This window comes from Lutra lutra, chromosome 4 (genome assembly GCF_902655055.1).
Source record: "Lutra lutra chromosome 4, mLutLut1.2, whole genome shotgun sequence".
In the NCBI taxonomy this organism is placed as follows: Eukaryota; Metazoa; Chordata; class Mammalia; order Carnivora; family Mustelidae; genus Lutra; species Lutra lutra.
The window spans coordinates 179,189,818-179,199,978 of NC_062281.1; the positions used below are offsets into that span (position 1 = coordinate 179,189,818).

Consider the following 10,161-nt stretch of genomic DNA (forward strand, 5'->3'; position numbering starts at 1 on the left):
TAAGGACAAGTCATTTTCAGTCTGATTGGTCCGACAACACTGAAACTTACAAGGAATGGACCCATAATATTTGAACATAAATACAGCTGGGCTTCCAGATGGGGATTGCTCTCCCGCAGCAATTCTTGAAACCAAACACTCTACTTCGTAATCAATCACCAGAGAGAAAAGCATCTCTCTCTGTAAATCACACAGATAAAAACTGGCACCAGAAAGACACCCAAAGAAATTAGGACTGAACCTTAACCAAAAAAAGGGAGATTGGGAACCAAGAGGATTTACCACCAGAAGCTGGAGTGGACTGGGGAGGGGTTAGAGCACAATATGCTCAGGAGGTTACCCTGCTCAAATCCAGCATGCCTCCAGAGTCAGAACGGTGTGTTGCTTCTGATGCCATAGTCAACTGAGAAAAGAAGGCAAAACTGAAAAAGAACAAAGGTCTTTATTTGGGGTCTCGGAGTTGCAATTTGGGCAGGATAGATTACAGCAGCAACCAGAAAAATGTGTGGGGAAACAAGTGTAGGGAAAATAAGGGGCTTTTATGAGAAAGGAGAAGGGGGGCAATTACATGACTTGAATAAAAGAAAACGAAATTGTCAGTTGGTACTCCCAGGCTGAACAGCTCTGGGTTACACTTGGATGGACTGATTTACTGTTGCTAACTAATGAAACTACCCCTGATATGCATGGATTCCTCCGTCTTCGTAAAGTCCACACTGACAGTGTTACAGGCCAGATGTCAGCCCCCCCGTTGAACAGTAAGGGCTGTTCCAAAAACGATTGCTGTTTCTGGTCTAGTTCAAATGCCTTTTTGCCCTGTTCCAGAGTTCATTAGCTATTTGTTTTAAAAAGGAAAATGGAGGTTCTCTCAACACGGAGTCCCTCCTGTCTGGAAACTACACAGTTCTGCAGCGGAGGAAGGGGGGTACAAAACGACCGGACGAGGAAAGGATCTCACACTACCCAAGAGAATGAAAATGGTGACTGTTGACAGTACTGGAGGCTACATAAGACAAGGCAGGCCAGGAAGAGCCACCTCGCAGGAGGTGAGACTGAGGCCAAGCGCTGGATGGCAAACACTCTTCGCTCCAAGAAGTGGCATGGACTTGGACGACTTTCTACCCCGCTTCAAGTTCGTCTGGTCCCATCCAGCCGTCCTTCGCCGAGCACATTCCGATACAAGCCCCTTCGCTCCCCCCCTCCCCCCGGCCCCAGTCCTTGCCTCTGAGGTCTTTTGCGGCTGCGCAAGGCCCTACCCAATAAAAAAACTTCTCACTGTTAAAAGGAGCAAGGATTGGACCCAAGCTCCTGCGACCGCCAGGAAGGGGCGGGGCTTATAGTAGGTTTTTAATACGTATCAGCGGGTTGGGACACAGGCAGGCGGAAGTGGTTGGTGTTATTGTCGGAAGTGGCGAGAGAGAGATTGTGATGGCGGCTGCGATTTTAGCCGAGAAGGTAAGTTCCGCCGGCTCTACCCAGAGATTTTTTGTTGGGGGGAAGACTCCCGGAAAACACGAAAGGGGAGAGGTGGGGAGATGCCTGGGTGCTGGGCCAGGGAGGCGAAGACGCTGTGAATTCGGAGTGGGTGTGAGGCCTCGGCTCGGCCCGGCCTGGCGGGACCCGCGGGGAATCATCCCAGACCACCCGGCCTCCATTCACTCCTCCTCGCCGCAGGTGTCGGTGGACAGCGCGGAGGAGAGGGAGCAGCCCCTGGCGGCTGCCGCGGAGCTGGCTGCCCAGAAGCGCGAACAGAGGCTGCGCAAATTCCGGGAGCTGCACCTGAAGCGGGTGAGTAGCCCCCGAGGCAGCTGAGGTTGGTCGCTCTGGCAGACCCGTGCGCGTTCGTGGAGGGACGAGGAAGCCGCACAACCGTGTCTCACAGACCCGCAGAACTGGAAGAAGGATCTATCCCGGTGGTTCTCAACCCTGGCAGCAGATTGAAATCACCTTTGAAAGTAACATGCTAGGGGCGCCTGGGTGGCTCAGTGGGTTAAGCCGCTGCCTTCGGCTCAGGTCATGATCCCAGGTCCTGGGTTCGAGCCCCGCATCGGGCTTTCTGCTCAGCAGGGAGCCTGCTTCCTCCTCTCTCTCTGCCTGCCTCTCTGCTTACTTGTGATTTCTCTCTGTCAAATAAATAAATAAAATCTTTAAAAAAAAAAATGAAAGTAACATGCTTTCTCCAACCTTCTCACCCACTTCCGATTTAACTAATCTGGGCTAGATTTGGGAGTCTCTATTTTTAACAGCCTCCCTGCTGTATGGGTCTGACAAACTCTTCATTTTACCTATGGGATGTATGGAGCTAGAGACTGGAAGAAACTAGTCCGTGTTAATAAGAGAGCTGGTTGCCTGTTCATTAAAAAACAATCAGCACATCTCTCTTTTTAAAAAGATTTTATTTATTTATTTGACAGAGACACACAGAGAGAGGGAACACAAGCAGGGGGAGGGGGAGAGGGAGAAGCAGGATTCCCACTGAGCAGGGATCCCAGATGTGGGGCTTGATCCCAGGACCCTGGGATCATGACCTGAGACGAACGCAGCCGCCTAGCAACTGAGGCACCCAGGCACCCTAATCAGCACATCTCTAAAAGTGTATAGTGTCAGTGGCTCACCTAGTTGGTGGGAAACTAGATGATTATGATAGGGCTTTTGCTCCTAAGCAGGAGATTTTTTTCTTTCTAAAAAGATTTGATTTATTTGAAAGAACACAGCCGGGTGGGGAGAAGAGTGGAAAGGTCAGGGGGAAAGGGAGAAGCAGACTCCCTGCTGAGCAGGGAGACTGATGTGGGGCTCCATCTCAGGATTCTGAGATCATGACCTGAGCTGAAGGCAGATGCTGAAGCGACTGAGCCACCCAGGCACCCCACTTAAATTCATTTTAAATCATACTCTTCATAGAGTAAGTCAAATGGAAAATACCTTTCTTTTGCCATGAAGTAAACTGTTAAAATATGGAAAAAGGAGAAGGGATTTGAAAAGGATTAGAGATACTAAGATTAGTGTTAAAGCCTCTGACCCCAAATTGAAGTTTTTTGCTTGAATTAGGATTAAAAGAGAATTGAGGGGTACCTGGATGGCCCAGTCGGTTAAGCGTCCAACTCTTGGTTTCAGCTCAGGTTGTGATCTCGGGATACTGAGATCAAGCCCTGCATCGGGCTCTGTGCTCTGGAGAGTTTGCTTGAGATTCTCTCTCCCTCTCTTGCTTGTGCATGCACACACTTGTTTGCTGTCTCTCTCTCAAATAAATAAATCCTTAATTAAAAAAAACCTAACTAGGCCATTCCCTTGCTTAAAATCCTTTGATGGTTATCTGTTGCTTTTAGGATAAAATGGAGTCCCCTTGTTAATGTGTCTTACCTGACCCTTTTCAAAGTGGGCAAGATTTTGTTTGGATTTATTTTCATGTTCCAGCTGACAAACTTTTTTTGTGTTATGGATTTAGAATGAAGCTCGTAAATTAAATCACCAGGAAGTTGTTGAAGAAGATAAAAGACTTAAGTTACCTGCTAACTGGGAAGCCAGAAAAGCTCGTCTAGAATGGGAGCTACAGGAAGAAGAAAAGAAGAAGGTTAGGATCTACTCTGCTGGCTTCATAAGTGGTTTATTCAGTCATTCTGTTGTACTGAGACCGTAATAGCTGGTTTTGTATACTGGCTGTGGAGCAGACTTCCGGAGTCCATGTGGTAGCCCTCCTGTTTACTAGCAGCAGCACTTTGGGGGAGTTATTTCACCTTTCTGTGCCTCTTTTTTCTCATTTGTAAAATGGGGACTATAATAATGATTTGAGTTCTGACAAATTAAATGAGTCAGTGCATGTAAAACATTTCCAAGGGGACTTGGCACCTGCCGCCTGTTGAACACGTGTTTTAAATTGAGGCGCGCACTCTTACACACCGTAGCAGGTTCCCAGATTGCCTCCAAATAGTGATCATTAGTATTAAAGTATTGCCTGATATCTTTGTTTAACCTGGAGTTAAAATAGATCCAATACTTGCTTGGATCATCATTGCAGGTATTAGCTTCTTTTCCCTCTTAGGAATGTGCAGCAAGAGGGGAGGACTATGAGAAAGTGAAGCTGTTGGAGATCAGTGCAGAAGATGCAGAAAGATGGGAGAGGAAGAAGAGGAGGAAAAACCCTGACCTGGGATTCTCAGGTAAAGCTCTCCTTTCTTTGACCAAATGGCCTCAGTATATTAGCATTACCTTCAGTGTTTCTGGTTTTAAGAAAGGATATCCATGGGCACCGCCCCCCGCCCACCAAAAAAGAAAAAAAGGTTATGTCCAAGAATATTCTCCAAGAGGTCTAAACCCAAGAAAAATACAAATACGTCTCTTAGGGCAGAAGTAAAAAAGGCTGTACTTCAGCCAGCTGCATTTTTTTGTTCTTTGTGGTAAAAGTAGCAAAAGCCTGTATCTTCAGCATCTTCAGGGTAGAAGCTATGCTTAGTGTCTTGTGCAGATATTACTAATAATGATTTTGATGTTCTCTGGATCGTAATGACAAAACAGGGACATCTATCTTCTCCGATTCTCCTTTTATCTTTATTGTTTTTTTCCCCTCCTTTTATCTTTAGATTATGCTGCTGCCCAGTTACGCCAGTATCATCGGCTGACCAAGCAGATCAAACCTGACATGGAAACCTATGAGAGACTGAGAGAAAAACAGTAAGTTGACATTCATTAATTAATGCAGGTCCTGTGTTAATTCTGAAGGGACATAAGGGCATGTGTGTGTGTTTGTGTGTGGTGTATACATACATACACATATACATAAATACAAACACACTTTATTTTATTTTTTTTTAAAGATTTTATTTATTTATTCGACAGAGAGAGAGATCACAAGTAGGCAGAGAGGCAGGCAGAGAGAGAGAGGAGGAAGCAGGCTCCCCGCTGAGCAGAGAGCCCGATGTGGGGCTCGATCCCAGGACTCTGAGATCATGACCTGAGCCGAAGGCAGCGGCTTAATCCACTGAGCCACCCAGGCGCCCTACAAACACACGTTAAAGCTTAGGTCATGGTCATCAGCAGCTGCCTATGAATGCTTTCTGGTCTTCACCATACTATTTATTGCTCACTCCACAGCAGTTCAGCTAACCCCTGGTTATTGTTCCAACTGGGCATTCGAAGACTGGGTGTTGAGAGTTTAACAACCAGATTATTGTAGTTAGTCAGATGTTTTAGGAGGCTGAATGCTTTAATGCCAAGATGGGTGAACAATTTCTTTCCTTTTCTTTAAAATTTAATTTACTTATTTGACACACAGAGATCACAAGCAGCAGAGAGGCAGGCTGAGAGAGAAGAGGAAGCAGGCTCCCTGCTGAGCAGAGAGCTCGATGCAGGGCTCCATCCCAGGACCCTGAGATCATGACCCAAGCTGAAGGCAGAGGCTTTAACCCACTGATCCACAGAGGTGCCCCTGGGGGAACATTTTCTGCATAGATTTTAGGTTTGTGGGCTCTTTGGTCTCCATCACAACTACTCTGCACCGCTGCTGTGATGTGAAAACAGTCATGGAGGATACATGAATGAGTGGGTGTGTCTGGGGCCCAGTAAGATGTTTGCAAAAGCTGGTGTTGCGGTTTGCTGACCCTTGTGCATTAGTGGGGAGAGAAAGAAGATGAACCGAGAAGCATGTCCCTTAACCTTTGGCCCTTGACTCTTAAATCTGTAGAATGAATGTGCTGGGGTAGGGGATATCTTTGGTCCCTTCCAATTTTAACTTTTATATATATATATAAATAAAAGATAAGGTAGGATCCCACAGTCAACATTGTATGTATTTTAATATATATAATGTAATGTGTAATGTGTGTGTTTTATTGCTCACCAGGAGTGGTAGTTTGGTTTGAAATTTGTGGATGTCGAACTGTCTAGTGTTACTTTAAATCCATTTTGCTCTCTTTTCAGTGGAGAAGAGTTTTTCCCAACATCCAACAGCCTTCTTCATGGAACACACGTGCCTTCCACAGAAGAGGTTGATAGGATGGTCATGGATCTGGAAAAACAGTGAGTACTCAGTTCAGCAGCCTGAACTTTCAAATGTTTTAACGACAAAATGGACCTAGAGTGTTTAGAGTGAATTGAAAGAGCGGATACTGTTCCTGCTCATTTCTGACTCAGTGTCTGTATTGGTTTTGGGTACGGATGGCATGTGCTAGTCGAATCCATATGATCTGGGAGCAGGCGCAAAATATCGCTGAAATGGAGTTGTCATAATTGAAGCAGGGGAAGGTCCAAAGAAAATGATTCTTAAAGGGCTTTGACCTTCATAACTATTCCATTATTTGATTTGAAGAAGTACGAATGCTTCAGTAAATGTACCCTTGTTATATTGTGTGTTTCTTAATACTGATATGGATGAATATTAGAGCAGAATTATATTTTAGAAGTTAGTACATATGACTATTAAAAATACTATCTGGTATATAGTGTGTCTTCTATTCACATTAGCTGTGGCTGTTACTAATGTAAGTACTGTAATTTTCTTCTGGGTAGAACTTCATGTGTCCATTGGCAACAGTGTATCATTGCTCTTTTTAGAAGCATTCCAAGGATGAGTTTGTATTTATTGAATTTCAGGGTTTGTACCCAGGGTTGTGTTATCAATTAGCAATTTCAGTTTGATTTAAAAAAAAAAAAATTTTTTTTTAAGATTTTATTTATTTATTTGACAGAGATCACAAGTAGGCAGAGAGGCAGGCCGAGAGAGAAGAAGGGAAGCAGGCTCCCTGCTGAGCAGAGACCCCGATGCAGGGCTTGATCCCAGGACCCTGGGATCATGACCCGAGCCCGAGTGGGTTAAAGGCAGAGGCTTTAACCCACTGAGCCACCCAGGTGCCCCTACAGTTTGATCTTGATGAAAACTACCCCCCACCCCTCACATGTGCTATTCTATGTGCGCTGATTCTGTTCTTAACTATTTGGCCATGTTTTGTTAAGATTACAAAATTCAAAATTGCCTTTTTTTTTTTTTTTTTTTAAGATTTTATTTATTTGAGAGAGAAAGAGAGAGAATGAACAAGCTGTGAGGAGGGGCAGGGGCAGAGGGAGAAGCAGGCTTCCTGCTGAGCAGGGAACCCAGTGCAGGGCTTGATACCAGGACTGTGGGATCTTGACCTGAGCTGAAGGCAGACACTTAACTGACTGAGCCACCCAGGTGTCCCCAGAATTGCCTTTTAAAAAAAAAAATTTTTTTTTCACTTTCTCCAGAATTGAAAAACGAGACAAGTATAGCCGGAGACGTCCTTATAATGATGATGCAGACATCGACTACATTAATGAAAGGAATGCCAAATTCAACAAGAAGGCAGAAAGATTCTATGGGAAATATACAGCTGAAATTAAACAGAATTTGGAAAGAGGAACAGCAGTCTAATCCCTTTAGAAACTGTTTTCAGAAGCTTGAGAATGCTGGGAAATTGAAGTTCTCTTCAAATTTCTACTAGGAAACCAGGACTCCCGTCTACTATGCCTTCCCACTCAGCATTTAGAAATAAATGCTTTTTCTTAAACGTACACTTCCATGTATATTTCCACATTTCTGTGCTTGGATATAAGATGTATTTTAAGAGGTAGTGTACTTACTTTGTAAAAAACCTACTTTGTATGAATACTAATTATTTTTCTATGTATTTTAAATGGGTATGATTATTTAATCTTTGAAGCATCTTGGGCTTAAGATTGTTGGCATCATACATAAATGCAGTCATTGTTGCTTTGAATGTTAGGAATTTGATGAAAGCTAGAGCTGGACTCAGCAACTTCTGAGGTTGACTCGGAAGCTAAGTATAGTGAGGAGGAACATGGCCGTGGCTACTGGTGGGCTGTCTCTCTCTACCCATGGCCTTTTATGACCAAGTTCAGGAAGCAGCAGAACTATCTTCCTGTGATTATTGACCATGTACAGTTCCTTTTATAAAAAGCAGATATAGAATCCCTATGAAGCATTAGCATTTAAAACAAGAATTTATATATTTATACATTTGTATATATATGCAAGATTATGTGCTTTCATTGAATAAACATTAAATTTTTTTTTTGATTATGGGGAAGTCAAAACAGTCAAAAGAAGACTGAATACAATGAATTCCATATACCCAATACCTGTCTTCAGTAATCAACTCTTGGCCAGTCTTGTTTCATCTTCATTTCTATCTCCTTTCCCCTCCATGAGTCCCATGTTATTTTGAAGCAGATATTAAATGTATGATTTTTGCCTATCAGTAACTGAAAGATAAAGACCACTATACTATTATACAACGATATTTTAATAAAAAAGTCCAGAGAGAAAGATTGGTATAATTTTTTCTATGTGTTGTTTAAAATGAGGACATTCCAAATCTGAAAGAGAAAAAATCTCACAAATGTATGAGCGTTTGTGTTTAAAGACAGTTTAATGTTAAATACCACTGGTGATTATTCCCTTTTAGAATTTATGTAGCACTTTCTATGCTCATTTTGTTTCTGCTTCTAGCATTTCTGTGTGCAGGTAGGTCTGATTACAGGGCCTTGATGCTGCCTTTCAACATACATTGAGTATGTTTCATTTTCCATTACACTAAATTCAAGTCTTTGATCCTGAATGTTGCAATAGCTTTTTAAAAAAGAATCAAAATGTCAGATGTATTTAAAAGCATAGTCCACTATAAGCCAGCAAGGTGTATTCTAAGAATGCAAGAGTAGCTTATAGACCTGTCAGTTACATGTCCAATAGCAATTATCAGTTTTTCATTACCCACCAGAACCTTGATTTTTTTGTGAGTTTGTGGTAAAATTTCCAGCTAAACATTTGCTTCTCCAGATTGACTTGATATATGTGGTCAGATTAGTTAGAGTTCTGGCCAATAGAACACCAACTAAGTTATTTTGAGAAACTCTCTGCTTTCTTGGTAGGGGAATTGCTACTCCCAGCTTCCCCCTTCCTGCTTGGATCACAGACCTGAGGCCTGGGGTTGTAGCAGCCATGTTGTGCTATGAGGTAACAAGTATGAGGACAAAGGTCAGTGTGCTGAGTGTGGAGCAGAGCTTGAGTCCCTGTTGACATTGCCAAGTAGCTACACTACCTCCAGGAGTCTCTTCCTGTTTCTTGCCACTGAGTAAATTTATGACTAATGCACAGTTCAATTTCAGGATGTCTGTTGATAAATATTACATATACAAAAGTCAATATGCGTGTGTAAACATTACAGAAACAGCTTATCCAGTCTAGAAATAAGTACGTAGGAATGGAGATGAGAGGAAATAGTTACAATAAAAATTAGCTATTTAGACACAAATTTAATTGGAAGGTTTTCATAAGACCTACGTGAAGAAAATTATAAAATTCAGTTGAAGGAGTGAACAGGGGACTTCTACTTCCAACCAAGATGGACTGACAAGAGACAAAAGATTTACCTTACCACTTAAAAGGACTGGAAAAAAAAAAAAGTATATATGAAACAAGTTTTTAAGATAGTAGAAGTCAGATAAGGAAGGCCAGTGGACTCTAAGAGGGGAAACAAGGATAGCCCTATGATCTCTCCAGCTCACTGCCTTTAAAGAACTTCCAGGCTGTGGTGTGCAGAGGGAGAAGCCAGGTGGAGCCCAGCGACTCCCTTAGTTGAGATAGAGCTGGAAGCCTGGGGAGACCACGGTGGCAAGGGCTCACATTGCCTTTCTGGACAGCCGCCCACAGAGAACTCTGCAAATGCACAGAGGCCCCCACCCCCTCCCCCTCCCCCTCAGCTTGAGCCAGAATAAGATCAGCATGTGTGTGAAATGATGGGGGAAGAAAGAACTCCCCAAATGGAGTGGGGGGAATAGGACCTGGCACTCACATGTGGCCAAGAATAGTGGTTATCCACCAGCTGGAATGGAAAAGTTCATAATTCATGGGGTAGAATACTGAGGAGGTTTTCCTCTGTAGTGGAGAAAATGAGCTGTAGACCAAATGCTGCTTGGGTCTTGTCTAAAAACTTAAAATTAAGATATGACAGAATCAAACTCTTTCCAAGTAATTTGAATGCATTCCAGAATGATCAAGAATAATTGGTTTTAAAAAACATAGAAACCTCCAGGACCCAAAAACACCAAATTCACAATGTTTAGCATCTATTCAGAGAAACTGGAAAATTGGACCCAATGTGTGAGATGATATAGACATTTGGATTAGGAGAC

General features: G+C 43.0%; 1 protein-coding gene across 1 annotated transcript; it reads left to right on the forward strand.

The window, feature by feature from the left end:
- Positions 1-1,343: 1,343 nt before the first annotated feature.
- Positions 1,344-8,296, forward strand: SYF2 (SYF2 pre-mRNA splicing factor). The gene is made up of 7 exons (XM_047728730.1): positions 1,344-1,455; positions 1,675-1,788; positions 3,446-3,571; positions 4,040-4,157; positions 4,578-4,668; positions 5,914-6,012; positions 7,216-8,296. The coding sequence occupies exons 1-7, from the start codon at positions 1,429-1,431 to the stop codon at positions 7,379-7,381; spliced, it is 741 nt and encodes a 246-aa protein (XP_047584686.1). The 5' UTR covers positions 1,344-1,428; the 3' UTR covers positions 7,382-8,296.
- The last annotated feature ends 1,865 nt before the right edge of the window (positions 8,297-10,161 follow it).